At 39.6% G+C, this 17,320-nt stretch overlaps 1 protein-coding gene across 1 annotated transcript in view; it reads right to left on the reverse strand.

The window, feature by feature from the left end:
• Positions 1–2,485: 2,485 nt before the first annotated feature.
• Positions 2,486–17,320, reverse strand: part of LOC143243263 (uncharacterized) — a 28,890-nt gene continuing 14,055 nt past the window's right edge. Inside the window, exon 2 of the mRNA XM_076487112.1 lies at positions 2,486–3,728. Within this exon, the coding sequence (XP_076343227.1) occupies positions 3,039–3,728 (690 nt within the window). The 3' untranslated portion in view covers positions 2,486–3,038. The remainder of the gene's footprint in view (positions 3,729–17,320) is intronic.

The raw sequence follows: 17,320 nt of genomic DNA on the forward strand, positions 1-17,320 counted from the left end.
AAAGAAATGGCAATAGCTTACGAACTACACATACTACTCAGCTTACTTAGAAAGACGAACATAGTCTGGTTACGACAGTGAACACTGTCAACAACGTATCGTTATGTTGGTATAAGAAAACCTAACTGTGACGATCTACTTATATAGCAAGTACTATAATGAATCGTAGTAAAACGTTTTTTGTTTTATGATTATTTATTTATTTATGTATTATGGAAGATGGGATAATAAGGTTTGTCGTACACAAGAGACACGCCTTTTGTTGCGTGTTCTGTGAAAATTATTAACACGAGATGTATGGCGAAGGAACTGTACTATCTCTCCATCAGGAGGTGGTGGCCCTGAAAAGGGCCGTTTGATATATTGTTAATATTTACCGACTTACTTCTTTTCGGTCTTCTTGGGCAATAAGACAGCCTGAATGTTTGGCAGAACGCCTCCCTGGGCGATAGTAACACCCTGTAGCAACTTGTTGAGTTCTTCGTCATTACGAATGGCAAGTTGCAAGTGACGAGGAATGATCCTAGTCTTCTTGTTATCACGTGCAGCGTTACCTGCTAACTCAAAACTTCAGCAGCCAGGTACTCCAAGACAGCAGCGAGGTAGACGGGTGCTCCAGCTCCTACTCGCTCGGCATAGTTTCCTTTTCGAAGGAGACGATGTATACGCCCGACTGGAAACTGGGTCCAGCTCTGCTTGAACGGGATTTAGCCTTGGCCTTCACTTTGCCACCTTTGCCTCGCCCAGACATTTTCCCTTAGTTTTTCTCTGAAACTAAGAACGAAAAATAGACAGTAAAACACGGTACTCACTATGTGGAATGAATACGTATTGTGACTATTACACTAAACTAAACTAACTAAACTAACGTGGCAGGGGTTCAGTTTAGAGAGAGAAATCAGAAGAGTTCTCTCTCCAACTGGGGTGTTCAGGAACTTTATAGTTCCTCTTCGTCCCCTACGTGAGAAATGTTTTAAAATATCCATGGGTTTTACTTTATTTTTAACATTTCAAAATATTTGTGAGTGAGAGGAAGGACGGGAGAACTGGACGAAAGCAGCGAAAGTGAAGTGAGCCAGACTTTGGCTCGAGGATGGAGAACCCTAGCGGCTGGCGAGGTGGTTTTAAAATTTACTGTAATTGATTAGATACCCTTGACTGGGTAAACGGCCCTTTTCAGAATGAGGCTGGGACCTACAGGTCCGATGCCAGAGATTTTGCTGTGGGGAAACGGGAGTACCCCTCGAGAAAACCCACTTTCACGGCCTGGGCGCCGAATAGTCTACCCAGACCGTGCCCGGAAGTAGCTGGGAAAAAACAAAAAAAAAAAAAACAACAACAACAAAAATTAATAAAAAAAAAAAAAAAAACTGATGAACTACGTTGATGGTGTACGTGAAAACTGTTAGCTGCAGTCTTGTAGATCGGGTGGCAACTTCATCATGAACTTGTTTCCACACTTGAAGCCCATTGGTGCAACTGAAAACGTGGCCTTGGTGGTGGAACTACTGGCTGTTCTTCGGTGAGTTGTTCTTCGCTGGTCTGTGATGCTTTGTTTCTTCTCGAGATTTTGGTTTGAGTTTTCTGCGTGGAGGTAGATTGTTTTCAGTTTGTGCTGTCGCGTCGATGGTTATCTTCGTAATGGTTTGAGTCTGGCTGGTTGTTGAGTTCTGTGGAACTGGGATTGAAGTCTGGCAGGAACTGTCCTTTTTTCTTTCTTGAACTACTGCAACTTGGCGTGTTACCAACAATGGGTGTTGTCTTCTTCTGAGTCGGGTTGTCTGAATCCGTCTTCGTGTTTCTTCTAATACGGTCTGGAATCGGCGGTATTTTGGTATTTTCCTGTTCGAAGATTTCCGTTGGTTGTTTACGATATCTGGGTGCTTGGTTTGAACCATTCTTGAGTGGTCGTCGATGTGGGCGTTCGGCTCTAAAATGAAATATATGATAATAGCAGCCATCTCGTAAAATACAGTCGGCACTGTACTTCGATGTTGTCACTATCTTCATGAAGTGTGTGGGATGATTACTGTTCTTAGAATAAATTCGATGAACTGCGTATACCTTGGCTTGTATTTGGGGTTCTATGGTTTGTCTAATTTCTTCAGGTTGAATTGATGGGTCGACGCCCCTGAGGAATACAGAAAAAAGATTGACTGGACTTTTCGTTGGGGAACAACTTACTTTAAATTCAGTGTTCCATGGCTGGCACAGATAGGTTTGGTCTGCAATAGTGGCTGGTTGGATGAGGATTCCTCCCCGGCGTAAAATACGGGTCCTGGACGGTTCGATGGTTGCCCCAGGCTTGGCTCGGGCGATCAACGTGGCGACTTGGTACGGCGTGAGGTTCGGCGGTAAGCCGTCGACGATTACAGGCGGCACTAACGGCCTAACTGGCGAGGATGAACGTTTCGTTCTATTCAGGAATAGCATATTGGCACGTCTGACTTGCTCGGTGGCTAACTCAGGTCTCTCCTCAAACTAAAACTAAACTAACGTGGCAGGGGTTCAGTTTAGAGAGAGAGAAATCAGAAGAGTTCTCTCTCCAACTGGGGTGTTCAGGAACTTTATAGTTCCTCTTCGTCCCCTTACGTGAGAAATGTTTTAAAATATCCATGGAGTTTTTACTTTATTTTTAACATTTCAAAAATATTTGTGAGTGAGAGGAAGGACGGGAGAACTGGACGAAAGCAGCGAAAGTGAAGTGAGCCAGACTTTGGCTCGAGGATGGAGAACCCTAGCGGCTGGCGAATTGGTTTTTTAAAATTTACTGTAATTGATTAGATACCCTTGACTGGGTAAACGGCCCTTTTCAGAATGAGGCTGGGACCTACAGGTCCGATGCCAGAGATTTTGCTGTGGGGGGAAACGGGAGTACCCCGAGAAAACCCACTTTCACGGCCTGGGCGCCGAATAGTCTACCCAGACCGTGCCCGGAAGTAGCTGGGAAAGAAAAAAAAAACAACAACACAAAATTAATAAAAAACAAACAAAAAAAAAAAACTGATGAACTACGTTGATGGTGTACATGAAAACTGTTAGCTGCAGTCTTGTAGATCGGGTGGCAACTTCATCATGAACTTGTTTCCACACTTGAAGCCCATTGGTGCAACTGAGAAACGTGGCCTTGGTGGTGGAACGACTGGCTGTTCTTCGGTGAGTTGTTCTTCGCTGGTCTGTGATGCTTTGTTTCTTCTCGAGATTTTGGTTTGAGTTTTCTGCGTGGAGGTAGATTGTTTTTCAGTTTGTGCTGTCGCGTCGATGGTTATCTTCGTAATGGTTTGAGTCTGGCTGGTCGTTGAGTTCTGTGGAACTGGGATTGAAGTCTGGCAGGAACTGTCCTTTTTCTTTCTTGAATTACTGCAACTTGGCGTGTTGCCAACAATGGGTGTTGTCTTCTTCTGAGTTGGGTTGTCTGAATCCGTCTTCGTGTTTCTTCTAATACTGTCTGGAATCGGCGGTATTTTGGTATTTTCCTGTTGGAAGATTTCCGTTGGTTGTTTACGATATCTGGGTGCTTGGTTTGAACCATTCTTGAGTGGTCGTCGATGTGGGCGTTCGGCTCTAAAATGAAATATATGATAATAGCAGCCATCTCGTAAAATACAGTCGGCACTGTACTTCGATGTTGTCACTATCTTCATGAAGTGTGTGGGATGATTACTGTTCTTAGAATAAATTCGATGAACTGCGTATACCTTGGCTTGTATTTGGGGTTCTATGGTTTGTCTAATTTCTTCAGGTTGAATTGATGGGTCGACGCCCCTGAGGAATACAGAAAAAGATTGACTGGACTTTTCGTTGGGGAACAACTTACTTTAAATTCAGTGTTCCATGGCTGGCACAGATAGGTTTGGTCTGCAATAGTGGCTGGTTGGATGAGGATTCCTCCCCGGCGTAAAATACGGGTCCTGGACGGTTCGATGGTTGCCCCAGGCTTGGCTCGGGCGATCAACGTGGCGACTTGGTACGGCGTGAGGTTCGGCGGTAAGCCGTCGACGATTACAGGCGGCACTAACGGCCTGACTGGCGAGGATGAACGTTTCGTTTTGAATAGCATATTGGCACGTCTGACTTGCTCGGTGGCTAGCAAACAAAACACTCATTCCGCTCGTAACAACACTTGTTATATCGAGCGAGTGAAATGGTAAAAAAATTTCTTAAAAACGTTTCATGCTCAGATTTGTAGTCTAACGAACGTTCGAGAAAAGAAAGTAATGTAGTGCGACTTTATTTATTTCTTCCCCTGTGCTGTTATAGATATGCTCGTTTTCAAATTATACTTAATGATTCGTAACTTTAGTTTAATTTCAATTAGTACTGCATTTAATTACATTTTAGTTTTAATCACAATTGGTCGAAGGAAAATAACTCGGGGCTCCTTCATTAATTAACTCTTTCGCAACAGTATATACTACTAGCCACCCATATAAATTGTATGCCTCCTTACTAGTTAGTGAAGTGTACTGAGCCTTTCACAAATGTAATGGAGAAATCTATTCCGTATGCACATGCATATACGGCTGAATAGTGTGCCTTACTATTAGATTTACTAGTTATTAATAACTAATATGATTTATGCTCCTTAATAGAGGCCCCCAGTGGCACAGTGGTATGTCTGCGGACTTACACACTAAAACCGGGTTTCGATACCCGTGGTGGGCAGAGCACAGATAGCCCATTGAGTAGCTTTGTGCTTAATTCTAAACAAACCTTCTGAGAGACAATTTCTCTGTTGCTCTGTCCCTCAGACACTATTTCGTTTTCTCCCAAGCGCATGGATATTAAACATGTAATGGATGTCACTCTAAATGAAATAACTATTTCCGTGTATCGATTAACCCTCTGTCATTCTATCTTTTTTGCTTTCTTAAATAATGAGTAGCTGTCGTTTTCTTGTTATTATCATAATTATCTTGTACCATTCGGTGACGACATGTATTGGCTGGGTGTGTATACGTTCGTTCGTCTGTCTTCATTCACTTAACTACAAACGAAAAATACTCACTGAGAGCATAGAGGTGGGAATGGAACAAAACTCTCTAATAATGTGTGTATTTCTACTCGCACGTTATAAGCATGGTTATAGAGAAAGCATGCTTGAACTGTTAATAGTGAAATAGATTCGATGTGACTTTCTCCTTTTCAAGATGTGGTGGCCCTGAAAAGGGCCGTTTGAATTGAAAAGAGAAGAAGAACACATTACTTTGAACTGGTGTACTTAGTCACAGCCTTGGTCCCTTCGGAGACGGCGTGTTTGGCCAATTCTCCAGGTAAAAGCAGACGCACTGCAGTTTGGATCTCCCGGCTCGTGATAGTTGATCGCTTGTTGTAGTGAGCCAGACGAGAAGCTTCGGCAGCAATTCTCTCGAAAATGTCGTTCACGAAGCTATTCATGATAGACATAGCTTTGCTGGAGATTCCAGTATCGGGATGGACCTGCTTGAGAACCTTGTAAATGTAAATACTGAAGCTCTCCTTCCTCCTCTTCTTTCGCTTTTTCTTGTCTCCAGCTCGTACGGCTTTCTGGGCCTTTCCGGCCTTCTTCACAGCTTTTCCAGACGCTTGTTGTGGAGGCATGTTGAAAAATAAACTTGGGCAAAATTCAGTCAGCGTTTAAATTGCGCGCTGCAGGATTGAAAAGTAGCCAATAGCATTTTGGTTTGCGAATTCGATAGCTGTCGCGAGAAGCGCAACCGTCACAGGCGACTCAATATATCTCGTTCAATCCTACAAAGTTGATAAAACTAAGTGAGTGAACAGTGTAATAGTCACAATACGTATTCATTCCACATAGTGAGTACCGTGTTTTACTGTCTATTTTTCGTTCTTAGTTTCAGAGAAAAACTAAGGGAAAATGTCTGGGCGAGGCAAAGGTGGCAAAGTGAAGGCCAAGGCTAAATCCCGTTCAAGCAGAGCTGGACTCCAGTTTCCAGTCGGGCGTATACATCGTCTCCTTCGAAAAGGAAACTATGCCGAGCGAGTAGGAGCTGGAGCACCCGTCTACCTCGCTGCTGTCTTGGAGTACCTGGCTGCTGAAGTTTTGGAGTTAGCAGGTAACGCTGCACGTGATAACAAGAAGACTAGGATCATTCCTCGTCACTTGCAACTTGCCATTCGTAATGACGAAGAACTCAACAAGTTGCTACAGGGTGTTACTATCGCCCAGGGAGGCGTTCTGCCAAACATTCAGGCTGTCTTATTGCCCAAGAAGACCGAAAAGAAGTAAGTCGGTAAATATTAACAAAATATCAAACGGCCCTTTTCAGGGCCACCACCTCCTGATGGAGAGATAGTACAGTTCCTTCGCCATACATCTCGTGTTAATAATTTTCACAGAACACGCAACAAAAGGCGTGTCTCTTGTGTACGACAAACCTTATTATCCCATCTTCCATAATACATAAATAAATAAATAATCATAAAACAAAAACGTTTTACTACGATTCATTATAGTACTTGCTATATAAGTAGATCGTCACAGTTAGGTTTTCTCTTATACCAACATAACGATACGTTGTTGACAGTGTTCACTGTCGTAACCAGACTATGTTCGTCTTTCTAAGTAAGCTGAGTAGTATGTGTAGTTCGTAAGCTATTGCCATTTCTTTTCAATATTCTTAACCTGAAAGGAATGTACCTACCTTCATAGATGTCGTTACACGGAAAGAGAAAATGAAAACAAACCAATACGTCATTTTCTGCAGCACAATAATATATTTCGAAGGAGAACAAGAAAACACACCAACTTCGTAATATGAAATTTTATACTTCTCTCCAGGCACATAACTAGATTAAATATCGAACATGCAGGAATTTTTGAAAACTGTTTCATGCACGTCGAGTAAGTGTAATAATTTAAAAGGTTCCTTGATAAAGTAAAACGAAAGAAGACTTAACTCACAAACTTTCGTAAGAGAAAAGACGGCTGCTGCTAAACTACAACTCCTTGCATTTCTTACGTGCAAATTCAACTTGAAAAGATGTATGTTACTAACATAGTACAAGTAGTCGTGATGTGTGCGAATGGCATACTCTTTGTTCAGGATGTGGTGGCCCTGAAAAGGGCCGTTTGTTTATTGGCGAGGGTAAGTTACAATACCTCTCTCTATTTAGGCTCGTTCCCCTCGAATTCTACGTGCGAGTTGGATGTCTTTCGGCATGATGGTCACTCTCTTTGCGTGAATGGCACACAGGTTAGTGTCTTCGAAGAGACCCACCAAGTACGCCTCACTGGCCTCCTGAAGAGCCATGACAGCAGAGCTCTGGAATCTAAGGTCAGTCTTGAAGTCCTGGGCAATTTCTCTCACCAGTCTCTGGAAAGGTAATTTTCGAATGAGCAGCTCAGTTGACTTCTGGTATCGACGGATTTCACGGAGGGCTACTGTTCCTGGCCTGTAACGATGAGGTTTCTTTACACCTCCTGTTGCTGGAGCGCTCTTTCGGGCAGCTTTAGTGGCCAGTTGTTTTCTTGGTGCTTTTCCGCCCGTGGATTTTCTTGCAGTTTGTTTCGTGCGAGCCATAATTTCGTTTTGTCCGTGCTATATTACAAACGTACGTAGAACTACAATCCTACTACACTCTTCGACTTCCGTGCTAAGAATGATCATCGTTCCAAGTTTGACTGTGTGGGTATTTGGGTATTGATGTTGTTAAATACCCAGGAGGGTCAGGTACATTTGACCTCTTCCTCCCTCCCGAACGATTATAGCGTCTGTCTTTAGGGTTTTTTTTTTTTTTTTTAAAGCTTTGGGCCAGAGTAAAAGTATAACATCATACTCAGGTCCATTTCAGGGCTCAGTCCATGCATGGACGAACAAGAAGTTTTTTTTTTTTTTTTTTTTTTCCATTTAATTTTTTTTTTTTGTATTTTCATATATATATATATTTTTTTTTGTATTTTTTTTCTCCTTTTTCTCGATTGAGAGAATGCTACTACTACTTGTAGTAACACAAACACTCGCACAGAAAAGAAAGTAATAATAATTATTATTATTCAATACTTGAATAATAATTCAAAAGAGAAGAAAATAAAAATAATAATAATGATTAAAAAAAGAAAATAATAATTATAAAAATAAAAAGAAACAAGGACTAAGTGTCTAGTGCATAGTGGCCAGCTTGTGTTACATTTCTTAAATATATGTTAAAAGGGGAGAGGTATTTAGTACCATTTACATCATGTACGTGATATCTGTCGAGATCACACATTAAGTCATTTTTGTGCCAATTCTTATTGAAATATTTTAGAGAATTATGCAAGAGTCTTTCAGCTATTGTATCTATGTTTGCATACTTGTGCATGAATGTGGTTGAGGTGCTACGTGGTACTTTGTATGCTGAAGTTAGTACAGAATTTTGTATACGTTGAAGTTTCTGTACATGTGTGGGTGCTATGTTAATCCAGGCAGGTGATGCATATTCTATTGTTGGTCTAATGTACGTTTTGTAGATTTTAAGTATGTTGTCTGGTGATGTTCCTTGATTTTACCTGAAAGACTTCTTGCATAGTTTGCTCTTTCCAGATTCGTATCAGTACATTTTAATATGTGGTAGCCACGTTAATTTTGAGTCATAGGTTAGACCTAGAAATTTAGCAGAAGTAGCAGTCAGTAAAAGTGATCCATTCATATAGAGTTTTGGTGGATCTTTTTTCAGCTTATTCAGTCTGCTGAATACTATGACTTGGGTTTTTGGAATATTAATTTTGATTCTGTATTTCTGGCAGTATTCTTCGATGTTATTTAGGACTGGTTGTAGGTTCGTTGCTGCTATTGACGGAGTGGGGGCACTTTTCCAGACTGCTACATCGTCAGCGAACTGTGATGCATAACCTAAATTTAGGTCCGACAGAGGCATATTACTCACGTACATGATAAATAATATAGGGCTAACAACCCCTCCCTGCGGGACTCCTGCTTCGGGTGAAAAGGACCCTGAGTGGGCCCCATTTACATTTACTTTACACATTCTGTTATCCAGGAAGTTGGACAGCCAGCGAATAGTTTCCTGGGGTAATGCCATTTCAAGCAATCTATGTCTTAAGCCGTTATGCCACACTGTGTCAAATGCTTTCTCAATGTCGAGAAAGCAAGCTACAGTGCATTCTTTTTTGTTGAAGCTGTCGGTAATTGATTCTGTAAGTCGAATCAGGTGGTCTGTAGTTTGGCGGTTTTTCGAAATCCGTTTTGAATTTCTGGTAATTTTGAATTTTCTTCTAAGTAAACTGACAGACGATTACTAATTATCCTCTCTAATACTTTGCCAATACAACTGGTTAAGCTAATCGGGCGGTAGTTGTTTGGTTTATTCGCTGACTTTCCTTCTTTCTGGAACATTAATACTATTGCTTCCTTCCAAGAAACGGGGATATATCCAGCTGATAGTGAGAGATTAAATAACGCTGTTAGGTGTTCATATAATCTCTGAGTGCCTTGTTTTAGGAGGATAGCTTGAATACCATCTTCTCCAGGAGCTTTGTTTTTTGTGTTTTTTAATAGCAGTTACTACTTCTGTAACAGTGATATGTTTTACCAGTTGATGAGTGCTCCAGTCTTTTGTTTTTTCTTGGTGTGTAATATTGTTGACTGGAAATTTAGGTGTAAAAATGCTTCTGTTTTGGTCAATAAAGTTTGTGACTGTATTATAAAAGTATCTGTTCATGTCTGGTTCATGATGTGTTTTGAACGTGTTTTCTAGGTGTTTTTTAAATATCTCGGCTTTTTCTGTGTTAGTGTATGCTGTTTCTCCATCCAGTTCCAGTGGTGGATATACTGTGTTTGTTGTTCCTGTGTTTGTAAATCTTTTCAAATGTGTCCAGAATTGTTTAGGATCAGTTTTATGATTTAGATCGGAACAGAAGGTGTCCCAGTTTTCTTGTTTCTGTTGTCTGATTAAGTTTCGTATTTTATTTCTTATTGTGTTTATCTGAGTTTTAAGTGTGGGGTTGCGATTTTGAATGTACTGTCTGCGGAGTATACGTCTGTTTTAATTAAGTGTATTATATCTTTATGTGGTTGCCATGAATGAGTTGTTGTGAAGTGTTTTTGTTTCGGTATCGAACTGTTGGCTGCATGTTTTAGACACTCAGAGATGATATGACAGTATGCATCTATATCTGATGCGTCCGCGGCAATATGTAGTACTTCTGGAGGTAAGGTTTCATTTAATATAGTTTGGAAAACTGGCCAATTAGCTTTTGTAGTTCAGTTGGTCTCTCACTATGATTTTATTTAAGTGGGGGGTGAGATTGAAGATACACCAAACTGGAAGGTGATCACTATCTATATCGTGACCAACATGAAAATTTACGAATTTGCGACTCATATTTGACGAACACAGGCATAGGTCCAGTATTTCACTGGTGCCATGTGCGTACGAGATATGTGTCGGTGTTGCATCGTTTAATAAAGTCATGTTTGATTCGTCCAGAAATTGATAAAGTAATTTGCCATTTGCGTTTGAGCAACGACAGTTGAATGCTATATGTTTACTGTTTAGGTCGCCGATAATAATAAGATTACAGTTGCTATTATACAATATATTCAATAGATTTACATCTAACACTGTACTAGGCGAGCAGTAGATGCCCGCCACAGTAACGTCTGTCTGATTTTGCGTTTTTACATTAATAACTATAGATTCATTACTGGAAGGGATAGTAAGTTCCTGAACTATAAGTTCAGTCTTATACAATAATAAAAGACCTCTGTTTGGATCTCTATTATCCTTCCTGTCATGTCTAATAGTAGAGTAGCCGTTTAATTTAAATCTATGGTAGTTATACAGAAGAGTTTCACTAATTATGATTACATCAGGTTTTATGGAGCTTGTTGTATCTTCAATCTCATGTTTCTTGGAAGCAAGAGCACCCTGGATATTGATGTGTAGAACTGTGAAGTTATCCATGTCTAGTAGAGTTTATGATGGAGGTTAAAATTTGCGGCAAGAACTTGTGTATGTTTTCAATATGATTTTAACAATTATGTCTGTGAGACTGTTGGTGTTTGTGGGATTTGTATATTCTGCCATTATTTCCGAGAAGGTGGAAGTTATGGCAGATGTCAATGTTGTTTCAATTGTTGTTGGTTGTGTATTTTGAGGTGGTTTTGGTATTTCCTCTTCACTTGGTAATGGTTTTCATGTCGGGATGATGAATTTTTAACCACTGCAGCGTATGTGTTTGTCTGTGTAGTTGTACTTTGTGGTGCTGGAGTGGTAGGTGTGGGTTCCTTAATTGTTCGTGGTGGTGGCGGCTTGTTCATGTTGGGATTTTAATTTCGTATAAGTGTGTCTTTATGGATTTATATTTCTGGCAACCTTTATAATTTGCCGTGTGTTCTTCCCCACAATTGCAGCATTTGGGTTTGGGGTTCTGTTTTGTACACTGTGTAATGTGGTGATTCTCCCACAGCCCACACAACGCGCATTTGCTTGGCATGCTGCTGCTACATGTCCAAACCTTTGGCATTGGTAGCACTGTGTGACAACCACTGCTGGTGTTTTTGTTTGTTCTACTGTGTACTTATGATACCACATAGTGATACCATTATTAATGAATTGTGTAATATCCTGGCTGTTGTCTGTGACTACTTTGATTAGGTTTGTGGGTCTTTTAGTAATATTTGAAATTATACGCTCAACTGAAATGTGTTTTATGTTTTGTGTACTTAACTCTTCCTTAACGTCTTCTATGTCTATTGAATTATGTACACCTCGTATCACAAAAGATTTCGGTGTTGGTTTAGTTCCTGGTAGGTGTATTGTAATGCTTCCTGTTTTGAATGCGTCTGCAGGCCAAGCTTTAGTAGACTGTTTAAGTCAGCGGGTTCCTGTCCTTGAACCAGAACACCGCCTCTGGGCAGACGCTTAATATTAGTAATCTTTGTATTAGGTTTGCACCTGTATATTTCTTTTGGCCAATTGTGGTTGGTTGTAACTACCAGGAACTCCTTGGATTATAACTGCGTGCTTAGGTGATTTTGGTGCGATTTGTGTATGTGTGTCTGTGGTGGTTGTTCTTTGTTTAATTTGTTTTTCTGACTTCGAGTCTGCACAAGCGTGAAGCCTTCGTCGTCAGAAAGAACTTCGTCTTTGTCTGAACATGTTTGTTTTGAATATCCAGGGTGGGGTTTGGGTTGCTAGTACTGCTAGTTTTTGGCATATTAAAGTCTATAACCGTAGTCTTAGGTACATTGTCTTCACATGCTGAAATCATAATATCTTTTACTAGTTTTCGTTTTTTCGAGTCCTTACAGTATTTTCTTTAACCGGCGTTAACTTAGCTTTTAGTTCTTTTCGGCTATGAACATTAAAGATTTTAATTTTAAATTATCATTATCTGTTTGGCCACAGTCACTAGACTTACTTTTTGTCCCTGAAACAGACGGGCTTGCTCCCTCAGTCTCAGACGCTACATCGCTTTCCCTGGTCTCCGACTCCCCGACCGGCATGTCGCCCTCGTTGTTTAGCGAAGGGGTATTTCCTGTCTTGGGCCAATTCAAATAAGGTCTTCTGTCTACTGGCGTAAAACTAAAATTGAAGTGAAAAGTAAAAACACTAACAAAATATGAAGCAAAAACGTAGAAATCTAGAGCCTTTCAGAGGTATGTCCTTCCTTTACCCTGTCCAAGCGCAGAATCCTCATCGTTCCATCGTTCCAAGTTTGACTGTGTGGGTATTTGGGTATTGATGTTGTTAAATACCCAGGAGGGTCAGGTACATTTGACCTCTTCCTCCCTCCCGAACGATTATAGCGTCTGTCTTAGGGTTTTTTTTTTTTTTTTTTTTTAAAGCTTTGGGCCAGAGTAAAAGTATAACATCATACTCAGGTCCATTTCAGGGCTCAGTCCATGCATGGACGAACAAGGAGTTTTTTTTTTTTTTTCCATTTAATTTTTTTTTTTTTTGTATTTTCATATATATATATATTTTTTTTTGTTTTTTTCTCCTTTTTCTCGATTGAGAGAATGCTACTACTACTTGTAGTAACACAAACACTCACACAGAAAAGAAAGTATTAATAATTATTATTATTCAATACTTGAATAATAATTCAAAAAGAGAAGAAAATAAAAATAATAATAATGATTAAAAAAAGAAAATAATAATTATAAAAATAAAAAGAAACAAGGACTAAGTGTCTAGTGCATAGTGGCCAGCTTGTGTTACATTTCTTAAATATATGTTAAAAGGGGAGAGGTATTTAGTACCATTTACATCATGTACGTGATATCTGTCGAGATCACACATTAAGTCATTTTGTGCCAATTCTTATTGAAATATTTTAGAGAATTATGCAAGAGTCTTTCAGCTATTGTATCTATGTTTGCATACTTGTGCATGAATGTGGTTGAGGTGCTACGTGGTACTTTGTATGCTGAAGTTAGTACAGAATTTTGTATACGTTGAAGTTTCTGTACATGTGTGGGTGCTATGTTAATCCAGGCAGGTGATGCATATTCTATTGTTGGTCTAATGTACGTTTTGTAGATTTTAAGTATGTTGTCTGGTGATGTTCCTTGGATTTTACCTGAAAGACTTCTTGCATAGTTTGCTCTTTTCCAGATTCGTATCAGTACATTTTAATATGTGGTAGCCACGTTAATTTTGAGTCATAGGTTAGACCTAGAAATTTAGCAGAAGTAGCAGTCAGTAAAAGTGATCCATTCATATAGAGTTTTGGTGGATCTTTTTCAGCTTATTCAGTCTGCTGAATACTATGACTTGGGTTTTGGAATATTAATTTTGATTCTGTATTTCTGGCAGTATTCTTCGATGTTATTTAGGACTGGTTGTAGGTTCGTTGCTGCTATTGACGGAGTGGGGCACTTTTCCAGACTGCTACATCGTCAGCGAACTGTGATGCATAACCTAAATTTAGGTCCGACAGAGGCATATTACTCACGTACATGATAAATAATATAGGGCTAACAACCCCTCCCTGCGGGACTCCTGCTTCGGGTGAAAAGGACCCTGAGTGGGCCCCATTTACATTTACTTTACACATTCTGTTATCCAGGAAGTTGGACAGCCAGCGAATAGTTTCCTGGGGTAATGCCATTTCAAGCAATCTATGTCTTAAGCCGTTATGCCACACTGTGTCAAATGCTTTCTCAATGTCGAGAAAGCAAGCTACAGTGCATTCTTTTTTGTTGAAGCTGTCGGTAATTGATTCTGTAAGTCGAATCAGGTGGTCTGTAGTTTGGCGGTTTTTCGAAATCCGTTTTGAATTTCTGGTAATTTTGAATTTTCTTCTAAGTAAACTGACAGACGATTACTAATTATCCTCTCTAATACTTTGCCAATACAACTGGTTAAGCTAATCGGGCGGTAGTTGTTTGGTTTATTCGCTGACTTTCCTTCTTTCTGGAACATTAATATTATTGCTTCCTTCCAAGAAACGGGGATATATCCAGCTGATAGTGAGAGATTAAATAACGCTGTTAGGTGTTCATATAATCTCTGAGTGCCTTGTTTTAGGAGGATAGCTTGAATACCATCTCTCTCCAGGAGCTTTGTTTTTGTGTTTTTAATAGCAGTTACTACTTCTGTAACAGTGATATGTTTTACCAGTTGATGAGTGCTCCAGTCTTTTGTTTTTTTCTTGGTGTGTAATATTGTTGACTGGAAATTTAGGTGTAAAATGCTTCTGTTTTGGTCAATAAAGTTTGTGACTGTATTATAAAAGTATCTGTTCATGTCTGGTTCATGATGTGTTTTGAACGTGTTTTCTAGGTGTTTTTAAATATCTCGGCTTTTTCTGTGTTAGTGTATGCTGTTTCTCCATCCAGTTCCAGTGGTGGATATACTGTGTTTGTTGTTCCTGTGTTTGTAAATCTTTTCAAATGTGTCCAGAATTGTTTAGGATCAGTTTTATGATTTAGATCGGAACAGAAGGTGTCCCAGTTTTCTTGTTTCTGTTGTCTGATTAAGTTTCGTATTTTATTTCTTATTGTGTTTATCTGAGTTTTAAGTGTGGGTTTCGATTTTGAATGTACTGTCTGCGGAGTATACGTCTGTTTTTAATTAAGTGTATTATATCTTTATGTGGTTGCCATGAATGAGTTGTTGTGAAGTGTTTTTGTTTCGGTATCGAACTGTTGGCTGCATGTTTTAGACACTCAGAGATGATATGACAGTATGCATCTATATCTGATGCGTCCGCGGCAATATGTAGTACTTCTGGAGGTAAGGTTTCATTTAATATAGTTTGGAAAACTGGCCAATTAGCTTTTTTTGTAGTTCAGTTGGTCTCTCACTATGATTTTATTTAAGTGGGGGTGAGATTGAAGATACACCAAACTGGAAGGTGGTCACTATCTATATCGTGACCAACATGAAAATTTACGAATTTGCGACTCATATTTGACGAACACAGGCATAGGTCCAGTATTTCACTGGTGCCATGTGCGTACGAGATATGTGTCGGTGTTGCATCGTTTAATAAAGTCATGTTTGATTCGTCCAGAAATTGATAAAGTAATTTGCCATTTGCGTTTGAGCAACGACAGTTGAATGCTATATGTTTACTGTTTAGGTCGCCGATAATAATAAGATTACAGTTGCTATTATACAATATATTCAATAGATTTACATCTAACACGGTACTAGGCGAGCAGTAGATGCCCGCCACAGTAACGTCTGTCTGATTTTGCGTTTTTACATTAATAACTATAGATTCATTACTGGAAGGGATAGTAAGTTCCTGAACTATAAGTTCAGTCTTATACAATAATAAAAGACCTCTGTTTGGATCTCTATTATCCTTCCTGTCATGTCTAATAGTAGAGTAGCCGTTTAATTTAAATCTATGGTAGTTATATAGAAGAGTTTCACTAATTATGATTACATCAGGTTTTATGGAGCTTGTTGTATCTTCAATCTCATGTTTCTGGAAGCAAGAGCACCCTGGATATTGATGTGTAGAACTGTGAAGTTATCCATGTCTAGTAGAGTTTATGATGGAGGTTAAAATTTGCGGCAAGAACTTGTGTATGTTTTTCAATATGATTTTAACAATTATGTCTGTGAGACTGTTGGTGTTTGTGGGATTTGTATATTCTGCCATTATTTCCGAGAAGGTGGAAGTTATGGCAGATGTCAATGTTGTTTCAATTGTTGTTGGTTGTGTATTTTGAGGTGGTTTTGGTATTTCCTCTTCACTTGGTAATGGTTTTCATGTCGGGATGATGAATTTTTAACCACTGCAGCGTATGTGTTTGTCTGTGTAGTTGTACTTTGTGGTGCTGGAGTGGTAGGTGTGGGTTCCTTAATTGTTCGTGGTGGTGGCGGCTTGTTCATGTTGGGATTTTAATTTCGTATAAGTGTGTCTTTATGGATTTATATTTCTGGCAACCTTTATAATTTGCCGTGTGTTCTTCCCCACAATTGCAGCATTTGGGTTTGGGGTTCTGTTTTGTACACTGTGTAATGTGGTGATTCTCCCACAGCCCACACAACGCGCATTTGCTTTGGCATGCTGCTGCTACATGTCCAAACCTTTGGCATTGGTAGCACTGTGTGACAACCACTGCTGGTGTTTTGTTTGTTCTACTGTGTACTTATGATACCACATAGTGATACCATTATTAATGAATTGTGTAATATCCTGGCTGTTGTCTGTGACTACTTTGATTAGGTTTGTGGGTCTTTTAGTAATATTTGAAATTATACGCTCAACTGAAATGTGTTTTATGTTTTGTGTACTTAACTCTTCCTTAACGTCTTCTATGTCTATTGAATTATGTACACCTCGTATCACAAAAGATTTCGGTGTTGGTTTAGTTCCTGGTAGGTGTATTGTAATGCTTCCTGTTTTGAATGCGTCTGCAGGCCAAGCTTTAGTAGACTGTTTAAGTCAGCGGGTTCCTGTCCTTGAACCAGAACACCGCCTCTGGGCAGACGCTTAATATTAGTAATCTTTGTATTAGGTTTGCACCTGTATATTTCTTTGGCCAATTGTGGTTGGTTGTAACTACCAGGAACTCCTTGGATTATAACTGCGTGCTTAGGTGATTTTGGTGCGATTTGTGTATGTGTGTCTGTGGTGGTTGTTCTTTGTTTAATTTGTTTTTCTGACTTCGAGTCTGCACAAGCGTGAAGCCTTCGTCGTCAGAAAGAACTTCGTCTTTGTCTGAACATGTTTGTTTTGAATATCCAGGGTGGGGTTTGGGTTGCTAGTACTGCTAGTTTTGGCATATTAAAGTCTATAACCGTAGTCTTAGGTACATTGTCTTCACATGCTGAAATCATAATATCTTTTACTAGTTTTCGTTTTTTCGAGTCCTTACAGTATTTTCTTTAACCGGCGTTAACTTAG

Source organism: Tachypleus tridentatus, unplaced genomic scaffold, assembly GCF_004210375.1.
Source record: "Tachypleus tridentatus isolate NWPU-2018 unplaced genomic scaffold, ASM421037v1 Hic_cluster_2, whole genome shotgun sequence".
Taxonomy (NCBI): Eukaryota; Metazoa; Arthropoda; class Merostomata; order Xiphosura; family Limulidae; genus Tachypleus; species Tachypleus tridentatus.